This window comes from Triturus cristatus, chromosome 12 (genome assembly GCF_964204655.1).
Source record: "Triturus cristatus chromosome 12, aTriCri1.1, whole genome shotgun sequence".
NCBI classification, from domain to species: Eukaryota; Metazoa; Chordata; class Amphibia; order Caudata; family Salamandridae; genus Triturus; species Triturus cristatus.
This window is the reverse complement of record NC_140595.1, coordinates 792,188,822-792,208,111: the sequence shown is the minus strand read 5'-3', so window position 1 is coordinate 792,208,111 and position 19,290 is coordinate 792,188,822. Positions and strand designations below refer to the sequence as shown.

The 19,290-nt window shown below is 56.2% G+C and overlaps 1 protein-coding gene across 1 annotated transcript in view; it reads left to right on the top strand.

The window, feature by feature from the left end:
* The first annotated feature begins 11,081 nt into the window (after nt 1–11,081).
* Nucleotides 11,082–19,290, top strand: part of ACAP1 (ArfGAP with coiled-coil, ankyrin repeat and PH domains 1) — a 240,526-nt gene continuing 232,317 nt past the window's right edge. The window contains exon 1 of the mRNA XM_085637553.1: nt 11,082–12,498. Coding sequence (XP_085493679.1) covers nt 12,446–12,498 — 53 coding nt within the window. The 5' untranslated portion in view covers nt 11,082–12,445. The remainder of the gene's footprint in view (nt 12,499–19,290) is intronic.

The window sequence follows — 19,290 nt, the reverse complement described above, 5'->3', positions numbered from 1 at the left end:
GCAACTCTTCAACGACATCCAGTACTTGGTTGTTTTATCATGGAGAAGAGTGGAACTGGTAGAACTCTTTTTGATTGTTTGCCTGCTGCTTTTCGTGGATTTCATCTAGTCGGCTGATCGCGCTAGTTACACGCGCAGCACTGAGAGTTCTGAGGCGGCACGCACGCATGCTCAGTGTATATCTGAACCTCAAGTATGTGTTTGTACGTGCTCACGCTGTGTGAGGACGTTCAGCAGCCATTGTGGATTTGGCTGCAACATCAAGCTAACGAGAGTCGCGATCAGCTGATTGCGAGTCACGTCGAAGCGCTCACCTACTAGTTTTATGGTTCTTTGGGAACTCTCTTCTTTTGTGTGAAGGGAGGAGGTGGTGTAGTTATATTTTCTTTTTGTGTAAAGGGGGGAGGTTATGTAGTGGGTTAGTATTTCTCTTATTGCCATTGTTGTTGTGTTCCTTTCCTCGCGCTTGGAGTGTGCGTGTTCAGGGGTTCGATCGGCTTCTGACAGTTGCAGATCGAGCCACTGAGGGCGCGCTGCTCCTTGCCGTGGCTGAAGCTGTACTACAATAAATTACTTACTTTTAAAAGAAACGTGGCTCCTTCGTTGACTTACCATAAGGGTTGTGGGTGTTCTGGGGGGGGGGGGCAGTTGGGACTCAGCCGGGTTGTGAAAGGGCTGTACTTGATGTCCTGTGCGAGCAGAGTTGATAATAATTAAGGAAGATCACACTACATGCTTTGAGTGATACTTTACACCTCCTTCAGGTCCTCTCGCCCTCCAGTCACTCCCCACTCCCTGCCTAGATCTTCCTCAGAGCTTCCCTCTTCCTAACCACTCCCCTCTCCCAGCGCCTAACCTTGGTTGCTCCCTCAGTCCCTCTCTCCTCCACCAAGGAGCCTCTCGAACCTTCCCTCCACACTGGACCCTTCCTCGTCCCTCCCTCCTGTCAGATTCCGTGGGTCCTTCCTCTTCCCTCCTCCTCAGGACTCCCTCCTTCTAGGCACTCCTCGCTCAGTCTTTCTCCCCTCCCACCTCTCCGGCTCCTCCCTCCTCCTCAGTTGGTCCCTCCTTCTAGACACCTAGTCTTTCTCCCCTCCCAGGTCCCGCCCTACTCTCCAGGTCCTCCCTCGTCCCTCCTCTCCGGTTCCTCCCTCTTCCCCGCCTCCTCAGGTGGTCCCTCCTTTTGGGCACTCTTTATTTTTTTATTTAATGCGATTTTATATAGCACGAACATTACCCGAAGGTGTCAGAGCCCTTTACAAAAGAACCAGTTGCATTACATAAGGACTTTGGACTGCATGAGTTACATAAGAGATACAAACAGAAAATAATGCAAATGCGGCTGCCCGAGGCCACTGCAAGGGGCCACTCAAGAGGGTGGCCCTGTAGTGGCATCGGGCTTCCCCCCCTTTCACCGGGGGGGGGTAGGCTGGGGGAGGAGTCCCCACCAGGTCGTGGGTGTCCCGCGTCACTTCCGGTGCGCTGGGCAGGGTGAGGGGTACATAGGTCTCCCCGCCCCCTTTTCTGCCTCTTTGTGCACTGGACGTGCCGCGGACACCACGTCTCCCACACGCTCTCTCGCAACCAGGAGCTGACTCAACATTGCACTGTGAGTGCGGGCTATACCCCCCCAAGCTGGATCTCCCCATGCGGGATTGATTCAGGGCGGGCGGCCCAGCCTAGGCTGGAGGCTGCCGGGGACGGGGGGAGCAGGGTGCAGCTCCGGGTGTGGGCACGTGGGTCCGCAGGGCACGCCATCGGTCGCCCACCCTGCAGGCCCCACTTGCTGCGGGGATGCCGCCGGGCAGTGCCTCGGTTGGGTTTGCGGGGGTGTACCACCGGTGGGATCCCCGCCGCCGGCCTCGGCACGTCGGGCACGCTGCGAACTGACCCTGGGTGTTCCGCTTACCTTTTAAGCGAGAAGGAACCCCGGGTTGTGTCGGGTCCGCAGCGTTGCCCCGTCCTCGTGCACCGCATTGTCCATACAGTTGGGACCTATTCCCACCGGCCCGGAGTATGTAGACAGGCCCGTGGGTTGTGGGAGAGCTCTAGGCCGCGATGGGCATGTTCAGCAGCCCGCATGCCCCCCCTCCCTCTTGAGCTCTCCCTCCACCGCGCAGCGCTACCGCCTGCTCTTCCCACATGCCACGGGGTATGTAGACAGGCCCGTGGGTTGTGGGCGAGCCCTAGGCCGCGATGGGCATGTTCAGCAGCCCGCGTGCCCCCCTCCCTCTTGGGCTCTCCCTCCACCGCGCAGCGCTACAGCCTGCATGACTCCCAGAGTCACTGTGGCCTAATGGTTAAGGGCTGAGACTCTTACTCCCAAGGTTACGTGTTCAATCCCCGTTGTTTCTTTTCTACAATTCAAGGAGTAAGCAATGGTAACTTACTTGACGAAGGTTGGATTTGTTTTCCAGCCGGCCGCTAGCCGGTGCGAGATGGCGTCATGAATGGCGGCGGGCTGCCTCCGGGAGCGCAGTGGGGCGCTGCGCGCGAGTTGTGGCTTGGCCCTCGCACACCCAGTCTCCCGCCTTCCCCGGGGCTCCTGACCTTCCAATGGCCGGAGATGGGCACTGGATCCTGCGAGAGGATGCAATCCGTTGCTGGACTGCCGATCTCGGGGCTGGTGTCCAGGGCACGAGCCTCGGGGTCACGCACACATCCCGCGACGCTGGGCTGGCCGGCTGTTTCCCCGTGCATCTTTGTGCGGACGGGAGACAGGGCTCGCGCGGTGCGCTCTAGCACCTTCGGGTCGACTTCGCGCCTGTAGAAAAGGAGATCCTCCTTATCCGATGCGCAGCGCTTCCGGAGTGCAGTGCTACAGTGGCTTGCCCCCCCCCCGGTCGGAGCAGCACCGGGAGGGATTGTGTTCCGTCGGCTAGACTGCCGAGTTCGGGCAGGAGGCCGGGTTCGTGCCTCGGGGCTGCGCGCACACCGATGCTGGGCAAGCCAAGTGACTCCCTGGGCCTGAAAGCGCATTGTCAGGACGGGGCTCGCACCGTGCGCTCCCTCACCTTCGGGTAGACTTCGCGCCATATATGCTAATATGAATAAATAAATAAATATGAAATGGCATAAGCGGGGATGGAGCTCAGTGGTAGAGTGCATGCTTCGTATGTATGAGGCCCTGGGTTTAAACCCCGGCATCTCTATGAGTCTCTATTCCCATTCTGGCTGTTCATTACCCCCCCCCCGGTGCCCCGACACCGTGTGTCTGCATCACCCCCCTCACACAGCTTCCTGAGGCAGTGCCACCCCTGCTGACATAGCTGCGGCCTAGTTACATGCATGCAAAGTTCAGGGGACAACAGCCAGCTCCGCTGGTTCGGGGGTGGGGCTGGTCTCACCTTGCGGCAGGCTAAACCTCCACATCTCGTGCCGGAGTCCGCAAGTGAACCTGCCGGACCGGTCACTGTCAATACCAGGGTGGGGGCACAGGGTAGTGAGGGGTTCTGCCGCCTCCAGGCGCATCCTCCGGCTGGCGGATCCCTCTCCCCGAGGCGCTATGTCGGACCCGGCTTCACCGGTGGAGCCTCACACGTCGCAAACCCAGGGTGGGCTCCTGCCATCATGGTGGGCGTAGGTGTAAGGTCGGTCCTGACCACCTCAGGGAGAACATGGCAGTTTCGGTCGACTTGGGAGCCCCAGCTGGACACACCTGAGCATCCAGTCCTCTCATCGGCGGGAGTATGCGGGATACATTGAGAGCTTGCTAAAGGGGAACTACAGTGCACCTGCAGATGTTGTTGCCGTAAAAGCCTTGAATGCGACAGCACCGGTCCTGTGCGAATGTATTAACGTTGATTTGTTTGTTTATGCAGGCAAGGGACTGATGCTACGCTCCCCCCCCCCTAAGGATTCGCTAGGACACGCACAAGCAGGTAAAGGTTAAGATCCGCTAGGGGCAAGGTAGCACAAAGGGCGCTTAGACGCCACCAAGTGCGGCGCAGGCTGCGTGCGTCCACTCAACAGGCTAGTGTGTGCATGCCACATGGCCAGTTGTCACCAAACCGGCCTACCGGGATGACCGAAGTCATGATGAGGAATAAGTTACCCCCTTTATCTTACGCCGCGCTGTTTTGTTTTTCAGCCACGACTCGCGCTCCCGGACGCTCGCCGATGTGCAGGGTGCAGCACAAGCCCTCTTGCTAGAGTTGTTTTCAGAGGTAACGCACGCGGGGGAGCACGGCTGAGGGGGCAAGGTGGGGTGGTACGCAAGAGCCTTACCAGTGAAGGGGGGAAAGGAGACAAGATGGGCAGGCAGGGAATGGGAGCCGTGCCAGCGGCCGGCAGACCATGGGTGTCTAATGGTTAACAATTTTCTCCATCATCCGCACGCAGGGTTCATCAAGATCCTCCCCAGGCACCGCGACAACAAGAGCATCGTCAGGAAGAGCATAGCAACTAACAGGAAGTAAGTAAGGGGACGAGGGATTGGGACCGAACGTCGAAGGCCAGGACAGGAATGTCTTACCGGCACCAGCAGCTAGGTACATGGCTTACAGTTCAATTTCTTTTCCAGGTGGGCTGTCGCAGAACCGTCCGGATGAATAACCAGGGATCCCCACCGCTTTTCTCGCTGATGTCCCAGGTGGAAGATTCCCAGCCAGGAACCTCCAAGATACGCAGTTGTCGGCCGTTACGGAGATAGTCAGGGCTAAAGGAGTGGCTTGGGCCACTGAGCTGTTGATGGCGCACAGTCCGGACGACTCTGGTATCGCCATGCCTGCCCCATGCACGGGTCAGGGACCCGCCGAGGAGAACGGTCCCACCAGATCTAAGAGGGTTCGCAGGCCCACAGTTAAGGACTTCCCAGCAGATCCACTGCAAGCCAAGAGCTGTACTACGGGCATTGTGCGGACTGTGGCCTTGCCGGTGGCTGATGTACCACTGCCCCCCGCAGTCGGACCAGTGGCTCCCCTGGTCAACGCAACGCTGCCACTGAACTTTGCCACACGTGACGACCTGGGTAAGCTCACGGACACGTTAACAAACTTCATGACAGAGGTCAGAGCTGGCCTCCTGGCGGTTAACAACCCCAGCGTGGTCAACATAGTGAACAGTGGCGTGGGGGTAGCAAGACCAGCACCACCCGCGCAGGCACCAGGTGGCCCATCAGTCACAAACGTTTGGGGTAGAGGTGGGGGGGCAGTGAACGAGCAGAGTTGCCACATGGCAGCCTGCAGCAAGGGGTCACAGTGCCAGAGCCAGAGCCCGGGGCAGTTGAGTACACACAGCACTCCTACAGGAGCCAGAGCGCCAGAGGGGACCTCGCCTGACCTAGGCAGCTAGCAACAGGTAGAGCCAGCCCTCCCGCCCGCAGCCACATGCTCACCTCCCACGGTTCCTGCCGCTGCCGCGACACCACCGCCGCGTCCCCAGCAGCAGGCACTCCCAACCCCCCCGCTGCGACGCCTCCCGCGCTCCCTGCTCCCGCGCCACTAGTCACATTGGCCCCCCTGATGTCAGGCCGGTGCTCACTAGCGTGAGAGGTGCCACTTGCGGCCAAGGAAGGAATATGGAGGAGGGAATTCATCAATATTTTTACGCTGCTGATGCACGGGGCAGAAGGGGTGGACACCAGGAGAATGGGTGGCAAGGAGGAGGACAAGAAGGTTCGCTTCCAAGCATGGCCGGATAAAACAATTAAGAGATGGGGGCAGGCCTTCGCTATCCTGGCAGCGGTGGTCATGGAGCGATACCCAGAACAAGGGCCTGGGTTGTTTCAATACGCCGGCATCATCACCGATGAGGCGGAGACTAACGGCGGGATGGGCTGTTACAGGTATGATGTGAGTTCAGGAAAAAGGTGGCCATATGTCTGGAAATGGGGTGGGACCAGTTGGAGGTGCGTCTCTGGGTACAGCACATGGGCAAGGGCATGGTTGAGGCCGGCGATAAGTCTAGCACCAACGTGAAGAAGGGGGAGCCGAGCAAGGGCCAGAGGCAGGACAGGAAGGGTCAGTTTAAGCAGCCCTTTCTGGGAGGCCGTGGTGGGGGCCAGAAGCAGGGACCCAGAAGAGTCTTCAGTGGAACGTGCAGGCTGTTCAATGAAGGGGCATGCTCCTGGGGCAAGGCCTGTCGATTTTCCTACACCTGCAGCAAGTGCGGCTCCCCACACTCGGCCACCTCTTGCGACAAGCGCGGGCACGCCTCAGTGCCGGCCAGACACGACAAGTAGGCCCCTGGGCCGGCCTTCCTTGGCCAGGTCCCCCCCCCCCCTCTGGTCAGCACAGCTTGCATCCCCCGGGGTGCCCCTACCGGGGACCGCCAGGGCAAAGGTCCGTCCCCCATTGTTACCTCCAACCTGCTAACTCTATTAAGGGAGTACCCCAATGCTAAGGATAGAATGTCTCTAGCCCACGGGTTTTTGGAAGGCTTCAGAATTCCCTATCAGGGGCCACTGGTCAACAGGGATTCTGAGAACCTTAGGTCTGCCAGGGACCATCCCAAAGTCGTAGGGGCAAAAATCAAGAAGGAAGCGGCCCTGGGGAGGGTGGCGGGTCCCCTCCTGCAACCCCCCCTTCCCAACTTTGTGGTCTCTCCCTTAGGGTGGTCCCTAAGAAGGAGCCAGGGGCTTTCAGGTTGATCCAACACCTGTCGTCCCCAGAGGGGGATTCAGTGAATCACTGGCTGGAGGAGGGTTCTTGCTCGGTCTCTTACTGTTCGCTCGACATGGCAGTTGACATGGTCAGGAGGGCGGGCAGGGGAGCGTGGTTGGCCAAGGCTGACATTGAGTCCGCTTTTCGCCTTCTCCCTGTCCACCCAGAGAGTCAGCACCTTCTTGGATTCAAGTGGCAAGGTGAATTCTTCTACGACAAGAGCATGTCAATGGGGTGTGAGGTGTTGTGTGCCTACTTTGAGGCCTTCAGTTCATTCCTGCAGTGGGCACTCTCAGGGTGATTTAACGTAGAAGGGGTGACCGACTACCTTGACGATTTTTTGTTTATTGGGGGTGCGGGTACGCAGGAGTGCAGCAAGGGGCTACAATGCTTTCAGGAATTGGCAAGACACCTTGGGGTGCCGTTAGCACCTGGTAAGACTGAGGGTCCTGCGCAGGTTCTCACCTTTTTGGGCATCGAGCTGGATATGGTGACGGGCGTGTCTAGACTCCCTGCAGAGAAGGTGCAGGCTTTGCGACAGGACATCCAGTCACTAATGGGGAAACACAAGGCTCCTTTGTGTGTCATCCAAAGCCTCTTGGGCAAGCTCAACTTTGCAGCCAGAGTCATCCCGGTGGGGCGAGTGTTCGCCAGGAAATTAGCCAGGGCCACAGCAAATGTGTCTAAAAAACACCACCTGGTTAAGTTGGTGGCAGGCTTGAAGAAGGACTTGGTCATGTGGGGGGAGTTCCTGTCTCACTTTAATGGGACGGTCATCTGGAGGGCTCCCCGGGAGGACAGTCCCGAGCTCAGCCTTTTCACGGATGCATCTGGGAGGGAGGGCTTTGGGGCAATCCTGGGCGAGGAGTGGTGCGCACAGGAATGGCCCAATGCCTGGGGCAAGCGCGGCATCACTGCCAAGATCACAGTTTTGGAACTTTTCCCCATTGTCAAATCACTCCACCTGTGGCCCGCGATCTTGTCGGACAGAAAGGTCCTATTCAGGTCTGACAACATGGCGGTTGTACAGGCCATCAACGGGCAGACTGCTATGTGCCCGCTGGTGCTCTACTTGCTCAGGGAGCTCGCCAGAGGGAGCCTGCGCTGCAACTTTGAGTGTAGGGCTAGACACATCGAGGGGGTCAAGAATGTGGCAGCTGACGCTCTCTCTCGTTTTCAGTGGCACTGTTTCCGGGATGCCTAGCCGCAGGCGAGAGCGGAGTTGACCCCCTTCTCTGCAACCCTCTGGAGGATCTTGGAGTGGAACAACAGTTGAGAGCCCTGTAGGAATGGGCCTTGGCCCGCGGTACTAGGAAACGGTACCTGGCACACATGACCTCCTTCAACAAAGTGGCGGATGCCTTGGGCCTGACCGGGCAACCCATGGAGGGCAAGGTACAGGCGTTTGTGGTATCGGCTAAAAAAACAAGGGAAGACCCACTCATGGGTTTGTGGTCATTTATCGGCGGTCAGCCACGATGTTAAGCTGAGGGGAGGACAGGACCTAGCCAAGTCCTTTGTCATCAGGGCGGCACTGAAGGGGTGGGCCAGGGACAAGCCCCGGGCTCCAGACAACAGGTCCCCCATCACCTTCCCCATCCTGCAGGCCATGCTGGACGTCCTGGGAGGAGTCACCCACTCGCCCTACGAGGCTTCCCTCTTTTCCGCCGCTTTCTGCTTAGCATTTTATGGAGCGTTCCGTATCAGTGAGTTAGTGGCCCGGTCCAAAACAGATAGGTCAGGAGACGCTTTGGACATATTGGATATTGGGTTGGAGGGTAAGTTGACCATCCACCTCAGGAGGTCGAAGACGGACCAGAAAGGGAAGGGGGTGGAGGTGGAGTTACTGCCTTTAGGAGACCCCAGATACTGCCCGGTTGCCAAGGTCCGAGAATACATCTCACTTCGCCCAGTAGCACCTGGTTACTTATTGATACACACAGACCTAGTTCCCCTAACCATATTCCAGGTAGAGCGTGTAATGGGGGCGTGCTTGTCCAGGGCGGCCTCCTCCAGGCAGATAAAAAATATTGAAGCCACGCTTTCAGGATTGGGGCACCCACCACTGCATTCACATTAGGCTTGGAAACTGCACGTGAGAAAAAAGTGGGGCGCTGGGAGTCACAGTGTTACAAACAATATATCCGCCCCTGAATGCGCCTGCTTAGTGTAAATAGTGCTGTAGTGTGCAGTGTTGTGTGCCCTATGTTTTATGTGTTTTGTGGTTTTAAGTGCAATGACATATTGTTTATGGTAATAAACATTTTGAGTTGAAACGTGTCCTTTGTTTCATCAGAGTCACGTGTGTGGGTCATTGGGCACTCTGCCATCTCCCGGTTGGCCCGTTGGGCATCGATCAGGAACTGGATGCGTTGATTCTCGCAGACAAAGTTTGAGTGGTTGGGTTTTCCAGGGATGAGATGGAGCAGCCTCATGAACAGACTGAAGCACTCGCCTGCAGCGCTGGGTGCCCCGCCTAATTTTTTGGGTGGTCCACCTGGGGGGCAATGACCTGACTACCTCTGGGAGGACTTTGCTCCTGCATGCCATGAAAACTAACTTGGGGAACTTAGCAAGCGCTTGGGTCAGTGCGAGCTCTGGTGGTCAGAGATTGTGCCACGGAGAGTCTGGCAGGGGGCAAAGTCTGGCGAGGCGGTGGAGCGGTCCAGGAGACGGGTGAACAGCTCCATGCGCAAGTTCACTCAGAAGAGGGGCCTGGGATTCATCAGACACGAAATGATTCAGGAGAGGGTCAAAGGATACTTTGAGGCTGACGTGGTACACCTCACTCCAGTGGGGATGGACTTGTTCTTGTTAGAATTGCAGGAGGCGCTAGCACAAAAGGGTTGCAGGTAAAAGACTAGAGCGGTTGGTGGGGGGCCCTGGCGGCGACAGTTGGCCGCCTCCAGGGCTGTGGCGGAGTTACAGAGCGATCTGGAAGCATATGGGTACAGAACGGTACCTCTGCGCGGCACATAGGGGTGCTAGAGCCGAACCCCAGGAGCCTCAAGGTTCACGGAATCTATGTCAGCGCCCCGTTATTCCTTCGAGCGGTTGTGGGCCTGAGCAACCGGGGGCTTGCCTAGCTACGCTCCGCCCCGAAAGGGGCGTGAGTATAATGGACCAAGGGTGGTCCGGTGATCCGGGAAGGGGATCACCAGAAGGTGCAGTACAAAGTGGTTCGCCACGGTGCTGCTAGGCTCATCAGGCGGGCAGGTGGCGAGAAGGCTGCCTGACCTTGGATCGCCCGTAAGCTAACCCACCAGATTACCTAACGTTGTATGTAATAAACCCAGGCGCGCAACACCCATTGGACTCACAGGGCTTCAGCCCCCCCCGTCGTGTGTGGCAGCCCGGGATGAGACACCTTCCCGGGCAAAAAAGCAGCCGCACCCGAGCACTTCACAGGTCTTTAAAAGACCATTTGCATGTTAATGAGGCCTCGCTGTTGTTTCACCCCTTTTAAGAACCCCTGCAGCTCCACTCTGCCTATTGCTTAAAGTTCAGCCCCCCCCGAAATTTTTGCTCAGCCCCCCCCGAAATTTGGCTCTAGTTGCGCCTCTGAATAAACCTGCAGCAGTTTTTTCCCTAGTATAAACTTGTGTGGTGTGTATTTATTTGCGGGCATTCATGCTTTGTGGGGGGGGGGGACCTTTTGCCATAATGGTGCTATGTACAAGTTGTAAAGTCATTCAAGGAAGAGATACAAACAGAAGAAAATTGCAAATGTACAAGTTGTACTCTCAATCCTTTGCCCTTCACTCCTCTTCGGGTCCTCGCTCACCCCTCCTCCTCGGGCCCTCTCTCCTTCCAGTCACTCCTCGCTCAGTCCTTCTCCCCTCATATGTCTCACCCTCCTCTCCGGCTCCTCCTCCTCCTCAGGCGGTCCCTCCTTCTAGGCGCTCCTCGCCCAGTCTTTCTACCCTCCCTCGTCCCGCCTCCTCGGGCTCCCTCACATTCGCTCAGTCTTTGTCCCTCCTCTCCGGGTCGTCCCTCTTCCTCGAGCCTTCCCTCCTTCGAGTCACTCCTCTTAGTCTTTCTCCCCGCCCTCCTCCCAGGTTCCTCCCGCCTCCTCGGGCCCTCCCTCCCATCTTCAGTCACTCTTCTCAGTCTTTCTCCCCTCCCATGTCCCTTCGGGTCCTCCCTTCCTCCTCCCAGGTTCCTCCCGCCTCCTCGGGCCCTCCCTCCCACCTTCAGTCACTCCTCTCAGTCTTTCTCCCCTCCCATGTCCCTCCGGGTCCTCCCTCCATCCCTTCCTCCTCCCCGGTTCCTCCCGCCTCCTCGGGCCCTCCCTCCCACCTTCAGTCACTCCTCTCAGTCTTTCTCCCCTCCCATGTCTCTCCGGGCCCTCCCTCCAGCCCTTCCTCATCCCCGGTTCCTCCCGCCTCCTCAGGCCCTCCCTCCCATCTTCAGTCACTCTTCTCAGTCTTTCTCCCCTCCCATGTCCCTCCGGGTCCTCCCTCCATCCCTCCCTCCTTTCCGGGCCCTCTCTCGTCCCTCCTCCTCGGGCCCTCCCTCCTACCTTCCGTCACTCCTCTCAGTCTTTCTCCCCTCCCTCCATCCCTCCCTTCTCCCCGGGTCCTCCCTCGTCCCTCCTCCGGTCCATCCCCGCTCGCGATGCCGCGTGCCTCTCACCCTGGCCAGGTGAGCCCCGAGCCAGAGCTGCACGTCCTGCTCTGTGGACGGTCCGTGCTGACCCGGTTCTGCTTCCTCCTTCTGATAGTGGATCGCGCCGTCTCCCTGCTCAGGAGGATCTGCTCGCTCAGGTCCGGTTCTGCTCGCCCTTCTCTGGAGCTTTTCTGCCTGCACTGGTCGCCCTCTTCCGGACCTAACGAACCTGCCTCCGTGCACACTGCCTGGACCCACGCACTCTGGCCCGGTTCTTCCTTCTTTGGACCTGCTGTCTCCAAGGGCGGGGTTTTGACACCGGTCTCACTTCTCTGAAACTGCTCTCCCTGACCGAATTCTCCCTCCTCTGGAGCTGCACTCCGTGGTCTCCCCTAGAGCTGCTCTCCCTGACCCAGGTCTCCCTCTGAAGCTTCTCTCCCTGACCCAGACCTCCCTCCTCTGGAGCTGCTCTCCCTCACCCAGACCTCCCTCCTCTGGAGCTGCTCTCCCTCACCCAGGTCTCCCTCCTCTGAAGCTGCTCTCCGTGGTCACCCCTAGAGCTGCTCTCCCTGACCCAGGTCTCCCTCTGAAGCTTCTCTCCCTGACCCAGGTCTCCCTCCTCTGGAGCTGCTCTCCCTGACCCAGGTCTCCCTCCTCTGGAGCTGCTCTCCCTGACCCAGGTCTCCCTCCTCTGGAGCTGCTCTCCCTGACCCAGGTCTCCCTCCTCTGGAGCTGCTCTCCCTGACCCAGGTCTCCCTCCTCTGGAGTTGCTCTCCCTGACCCAGGTCTCACTCCTGTACAGCTTCTTCCTGACCCAGGCCTCTAAAGTTGCTCTCCCTGGTCTTCCGGAGCTGCTCTCCCTGGCCCAGGTCTCCATCCTCTGGAGCTGCTCTCCCTGGCCCAGGTCTCAATCCTCTGGAGCTGCTCTCCCTGACCCAGGTCTCACTCCTCTGGAGTTGCTCTCCCTGACCCAGGTCTCACTCCTCTGGAGTTGCTCTCCCTGACCCAGGTCTCGCTCCTGTACAGCTTCTTCCTGACCCAGGCCTCTAAAGTTGCTCTCCCTGGTCTTCCGGAGCTGCTCTCCCTGGTCTTCCGGAGCTGCTCTCCCTGGTCTTCCGGAGCTGCTCTCCCTGGTCTTCCGGAGCTGCTCTCCCTGGCCCAGGTCTCCATCCGGAGCTGCTCTCCGTGGTCTCCCTCTTCTGGAGCTCGCTCCCTCGCCCGGTTCCGGTGTCAGGATGACGATCAAGTTGGACTTCGAAGAGTGTCTGAAGGACTCGCCCAGATTCAGGTAAGAACCGAGCCCAGACCCGTGGTGCCACCGAACTGCGCCCTGCTCTGTGTGCCCTGCTGCCCTGCGCCCAGCTCTGTGCCCTGCTCTGTGTGCCCTGCTGCCCTGCGCCCAGCTCGGTGCCCTGCTGCCCTGCTCGGTGTGCCCTGCTGCCTTGGGCCCGCTCTGTACCCTGTGCCCTGCTCGGTGTGCCCTGCTGCCTTGCGCCCAGCTCTGTGCCCTGCTCGGTGTGCCCTGCTGTCTTGCGCCCAGCTCTGTGCCCTGCTCGGTGTGCCCTGCTGCCTCCCTAGAAGCTTCATTGGTGCAGCAGGTGCAGTGGCACAGAGGCCCTGACAATAGCTGTAATTTACAACCGTAACAGCAGCCAACGGGGCATTTTCTCTGCTTGCGCCAGGGCCACAGCACCCCTGCCACCCCACTATCCTGCGGCGACCCCGCTGGGTACAGATGCCTCCGAACTGACACCGCCGCCCCAGATAAACCCAAGTGGAACCTCTCCCGGCCCGTTAACTTGCCCCTGGATCTTGCCTCAGGCCTGACCCAGCTAGCCCGGGCCTGGCGCCCCCTGAACTCCATTCACCCTGTTGCCCCTGTTTTTTTTCTTTTTATAAATACCTGTACTTGCTTATCGATTCCGAGAGCGGCCTCCTGCTGGGTTTGAATCGACCACAATTACTGTGCTAATACTCATCTGACGACTACATGTACCAGAGTGCAACGGGGCACGTTACTTCCAAAACTTGTGCGAATAACTTGCCGCTTCGGAGACAGTTGGCCTCGGCCTTGTCTGCCATGGCTCTGCTGCGTGACACAACTGTGTTTGGAGGGGCAGGCCTGATCATTTGAATTACACAACGTTTGCTGTTGCATCAACACGTACAGATCACGCTGCACAATTTCCTTTTGGCTGTTACGCGCGGTGGGACGTGTTTGCCACACTGCTGCGTCTGTACACCTTACACCCACGGCAGGGGACGCAGGGAACCTTCCCATCCCAACATCGGCCACGAGCGCTCAGCAGGCTGGGTAGTGTAGTTTCACTCTCCCATGATAGGTGTGACCCTGCATGGCCCAGCATGCCTACTGCTGCTGGCTGAAACCAGGCCTGGATGAAATTCACTCATGACATGGAGTCACTTGAGAACTCCAAAATAGTCTTACAATGTCGGGCAGCTTTCACTGCTGAAAGGTGGGGTTGCTCATGGTTTGATTGGGTGGGCTTGTAAACTCTACGTATGTATCCACTTGTTTGATTGGAGGTGTCCACTTAGTGGGGGCAGATTAATGGTAGATTCCCAGCAGAGGCACTGCTGTGTGGATTTCGCCTGCTTGGATTAATTTCAGGCACATTTCTTTTGTGTGGGTGCCCTGAAAGTCTGCCTGGGGTGGGCCTTCGATAGGGCATTGTTCGGTAAGGTGATGACTTATTGGCTTTGCCCACCCCATCACCCTTCCTCCGCATTCACACCAGGAGTAGGGAAAGCCTCAAATGTGGTGTGTGTGTGTGGATCACCCAACACTGCCTATGGCCACCTGGATGATGAAAGGGCACTCTGAAGTATTCAAATAACTTTATTTATGCATGAAAATACAGTAATGACAGTGTGGCCCATATCATTTCGCACTGGCGTAAAGTTATATTGCAGTACGTTCAACCTATGCTCAACCTTCGTGACCCCACTGCCATGCAGTCACTGAACGATCAAATGCCAACCAACTTCAAGGAAAAGGAGGAAACCATTTTATAATCACTTTGGGTCAATTAACCAATAGGTTTAATTGAACCAAAGTGGCTATAAAATTCTATGCTCCTTTTAATTGATGTTGGTTAACTTTATTTACGTGGCCAGGAAGTGAGAGGTAGCGCTCTCTCTCTGTCTCTCTCTCTGTCTCTCTCTCTGTCTCTCTCTCTGTCTCTCTCTCTGTCTCTCTCTCTGTCTCTCTCTCTGTCTCTCTCTCTGTCTCTGTCTCTCTGTCTCTCTGTCTCTGTCTCTCTGTCTCTGTCTCTCTGTCTCTGTCTCTCTGTCTCTGTCTCTCTGTCTCTGTCTCTCTGTCTCTCTGTGTCTCTGTCTCTGTGTCTCTGTGTCTGTCTCTCTGTCTCTGTCTCTGTGTCTCTGTCTCTGTCTCTCTGTCTCTGTGTCTCTGTCTCTGTGTCTCTGTCTCTGTGTCTCTGTCTCTGTGTCTCTGTCTCTGTGTCTCTGTCTCTGTGTCTCTGTCTCTGTGTCTCTGTCTCTGTGTCTCTGTCTCTGTGTCTCTGTGTCTCTGTCTCTGTCTCTGTGTCTCTGTCTCTGTGTCTCTGTCTCTGTCTCTGTGTCTCTGTCTCTGTGTCTCTGTCTCTGTCTCTGTGTCTCTGTCTCTGTGTCTCTGTCTCTGTCTCTCTCTCTCTCTGTCTCTCTCTCTCTCTGTCTCTTTTGCTCTCTCTTGCTCTCTCTTGCTCTCTCTTGCTCTCTCTTGCTCTCTCTTGCTCTCTCTTGCTCTCTCTTGCTCTCTCTTGCTCTCTCTTGCTCTCTTTTGCTCTCTCTTCCCCCCCCCCCCAAAGTGGGGTTCACCAGGGTCTTCTTGTCCTTCATGGCATTGAAAAACCATTTGATACTGAATATAAATGAGCACAGAAAAAATACAAATAGTGGTGCACCAACAGCAGATGACCACAAAAAGTCCAAAGTAGAATGTTCCATATCAATAGTATACAAGCAAATTAAGGATCATAAGAATCCAAACGTTACAGCCAACGCGTTTCGGTCACTATTGTGAACTTCTTCAGGGCATTTTCGTTATACCTAACCACCATATCATAGACTAATTCCTTGACTCCATGTTCCATCCTGAAAAATTATTTTCATATACGTGTGGGGTCCCCGCTTTTTTTCAACCCTGGATCCTTTAAGGTTCAGGCCACTCCACCCCGGTCGCAGACACCCTAGTCTGTGTACAAAACCACACACTATCAGCAACCCACACCATTTGAGTCCAAACAGGAAAATCAATCACCTCATGCTGTTGGCTGTTTGGTGTGAATCTCCACTTCCTGTGGGGTACTTGAGTTGTAAGAAGGAACTATTTTACGTCTCAAAAGTAAGCTAAATCAGGGCGCTTTAAATTGTGTATCTCCTGGATGCAAAAGGCACAAAAAGCACTTTTGTGGTTTTCACTGCTACATTCTTTTAAATATGTTTTAGTCAGAACTCAAAATGCAGGCCCTAGTTGTTGGCTTTGTCAAGGCTTTTAGCTCTGTTTTGTGTATGGTAAAGGAGGGTGGAGAGGTCTAAGCGCCTCAGGGGTGTAAATGCATCATTGGGGAGATGGGGAGGGGGGGGGGGGGACATTTGAAATACGCGTGCGCATTGTGCTATAGGGCCAAGGGCAGCTGGAGGGTACCTCTTCCCTACGCCTAGGAAGGCTCGGGGTGCCTGCCGGGTAACCAGCCACTGCCCCGGGGCCCATGGCGTGTGCGCTGGATACCAGTCCAGACGGGCACCACTGGGTGATGATCAGTGCCTGTTGGGTGCCAGGATCTGTGCCTATGCTGGTGACCACAGAGTGGGCGCTTGTTACCGCCTGGGCCAGTGTGGGTGCCCACATGATGCTGCCCAGCGTGAACTGGTGACATGTCTGTTTGTGCGTCGGTGCCAAGGGGTTGATACACCGTGTGTGTTGGTTACAAGTCGCTCGTTCTTTGCTGATGCGCGGTGTTTGCTGGTGACGACTTTGGGCCATTCTGATGCCCAGTCGGCGATGCAAAGAGTGTCCTGGCTGCTGAGGGGGCTGCACTGATGCCACACCAGGGCACACAGTTTGTTCTGTGTGCCAGCCTCTCTTCCTCCTATGCCGGTGCCCACAGTGACACCGAACACGGGCTGGTTTCAGGGGAGAGCCCGGGTGGGATTTGATTGGCTGGCACCAGAGTTAGGAAGACGTTTTTGGTCTGGGAGTGCAGGGGGGGGGCTTGGGATCGTTAAGGGGCCAGGAAGGGTCCGGGAATACATCTGAGCGGGGCGCCGCGCAGGAAGAGCCCTGCCTGGACCCGGGTCACTGGTACAGGCAGATCCGCTGTGAGTGACGGGCTGTGGTTCTGCCTTGAGAGTGAGGGCACAGTTCAAGCTGGGATTGACACGTGAAAGACGATACTACCCTGTGGTGCCTGGGGCGATAATTGGTACGGGGGCGTGTAAGGGAAAGTTCTGGGTGTTTCTGTAGCAGGGAGCAGTCCCTGTTTACTTCACCCGAGTGGTGAATCTTTGGGAGGGGTCGTGGGCAGGGGTGACTGCCAGCTTCCCTGGGTTTACATTATGTATTGGTGTTTATTTTACATGGCAGTTTACAGTTGCATTATACACATTTACATATTTGTTAGTACAGGGAGCTGCATTTGTTTGCCCAGAATCACAAGTTTGCGAGCATCTTGCCGAGGCCAGGATTCGAACCCTGGTCACGTGGCTCCGGTGTCGGCAGCCAGCCCACAGCTCTCTCTAGTCTACACGCAGATCTCCGGTGCCCACCCGCCGCGACCGGCTCTTGCGGCCTAAGAACCAATTTGGAACAATCCCATAAGAGGATCAGGGGATAAACCGGATGATGCCAGCCTGAGCCGGGCCCGAGCCAAGGAATGGCCGACGTAGCGCCTCGCCCGCCCCCGGCCGGCCCTGGAGCAGGTGGGCACTGGGAGGAAGGTGGCCAGCGTGGGAGGGGGTGATCTGGAGGCTCTGGGCTCCACGGCGACCATCCGCTGCTGCACAGGCTTCTGGGTACTCAGTCTTACCTGAGGCAGTGCTAGGGTGCCAAACGATGATGCCGAGGATCACACCGTGTCAGATTATCAAGAGAGGGAGTTGAGTTCTTTTCTGCAAGTGAGCTCCCAAGAAGGCGGCCGGACGGTGGCCGCAGCACTTCAAAGTGCTTGTATCTATATGGGCATCATGAAGCATGTTTTTAACCCCTAGAACTGTAAGTGTCACATTTTGTGCGCTGGCTGGTGAGCACCTCTCTTCGTCTGCCACCTGGCATCCCGGAATATCACAAGTTTGTGTGATCACCCAGAGACTCTCTTACCCAACATGTTATTCCCAGGCGGCTTCAGAAAGTCTTTTAGGAAGGCACCCTCTTTTCTCTGTTCCTTTTGACTATTCCGGAGGTCCAGTTAACTTCTAGGCGCAGATGGGCGAGCTCTGTCCCCGCATGGCACAGTCCTGGTGTTGTCAGAAGTGAAACGAGTTCACAATTATGGCCCTGGACCTACATTAACATCAAACAGCAAAGTGCTGTAAGCTGGCACAAAAAATATATAAGAATCAACTCTCATGTATAGACTCTAAGTACCCATGCTAGATGTGTGTGTGTGTGTGTGTGTGTGGTGGGGGGGGGGGTGTGTCCACAGCACAGGAGCGTGTAGTGGTACTTTGGGGGGGGGGGGGGGGGTAGAAACATTGTCTCATTAAACGTTGCTTTATGGCCTGGAAGAAGCTGGTGGGTGCTTCTCTCGTTGGGGTCTGGCTTGTTGCCAGACCGTTATGTGAGCCTCACTAGAGGGGCGTTGGCTCCGCCCACATGTTGGGAGCCAGGAGTACATCTTTTGAATGGACAGAAGTTGTGTGCCTCCACAAAATAGTGCTCGCCCTCCACACACTTGTGATCGTTTTGTTTATTTATCCTCGTGCCTAAGCTTGAACTTTCAGGGCACGCGCATGACATTGGAAGCTATTCAAGCGCCTTGGATATCCAGATCATTTGTTGTTTTCTCTGGCAGCTGCAGGGATGGGGGGAGGGCAGTTTTACCGCCATGCTTTCTTACTCTGCCTCATATTTTCATGCTGCGTTTGCTGTGGGAGCTTAATGTGTAGAACATTACACACAGGTTCCAACCCCTGGTACAGATGTGGCTGCCATGTAGGGTGCGGTCTGCGGGCAGTGCTGCAAACTAGAACGCACGAGGGTTTGGGGGGGTAATGTCTGAAACCAGGGGCGTAACTTAGTAAGATTGGGGGGGGTGAAGTTCAGATTTCCCAACAATCCTGCTGGCATGTGCTATAAAAATATATTCTATGAGAAGCGGGGCATGGGAGCGCTTGAAGAGGCAGGGGAGAGGAGTGCGGGTGGTTAGGGGTGTTTAAAATACAATATTTTGCTAAATAAACAATATTTTTTAAGACGTTCAAAACAGAGGCCAAAGTGCGTGGATGTGTGTTTTTGTGTGTTTGTAAAAATCCCAGGTGAAATCAGACAGACACCTCACCATACCCGACTGAAAGCACCTGCACCCACCTACTTACTAGATAATACATTTATTTGGGGGGTGTAACATCCCAAAGCTGTGCCCCAGTCCAAAACACTTGGCCAAGGTAAGAGGCAAAGACCAGCAGACATGTAAAGCCTACAGGAGAGGCAGCCTCGGGTCGACCGCCTCTTTCCAGTGCTTGGCTGATGATGATACCGATGACGGAGGAATGAGTTTAGCCTGCGACTGACACGCCCATCAGGGTGGCGACCTGGCACAGTCCGTCAGTCCCAGGTGCAACATTGCTCTGCTGGCACCGGTGATCACAGAGAAGTTCTGACTCGAGTGACCGCCTCGCTCCAGGTCATTACCAATACTGTCTCCAGTCCTGAATTTTTACCTACAACTCATTGGTTTCCTGCGCTGATCTAATTAGTTCCATGGAAGCAAAACAAGACTACAACACCCACAATGCATTAGGGTATCACAAAAAATTCCAGGACTCGAAACAGTGTCCGTAATGACCTGGAAGGTGGTGGACTCCCTAGTTTTGACCCTCTCTCTTAGCATGATCAATGATT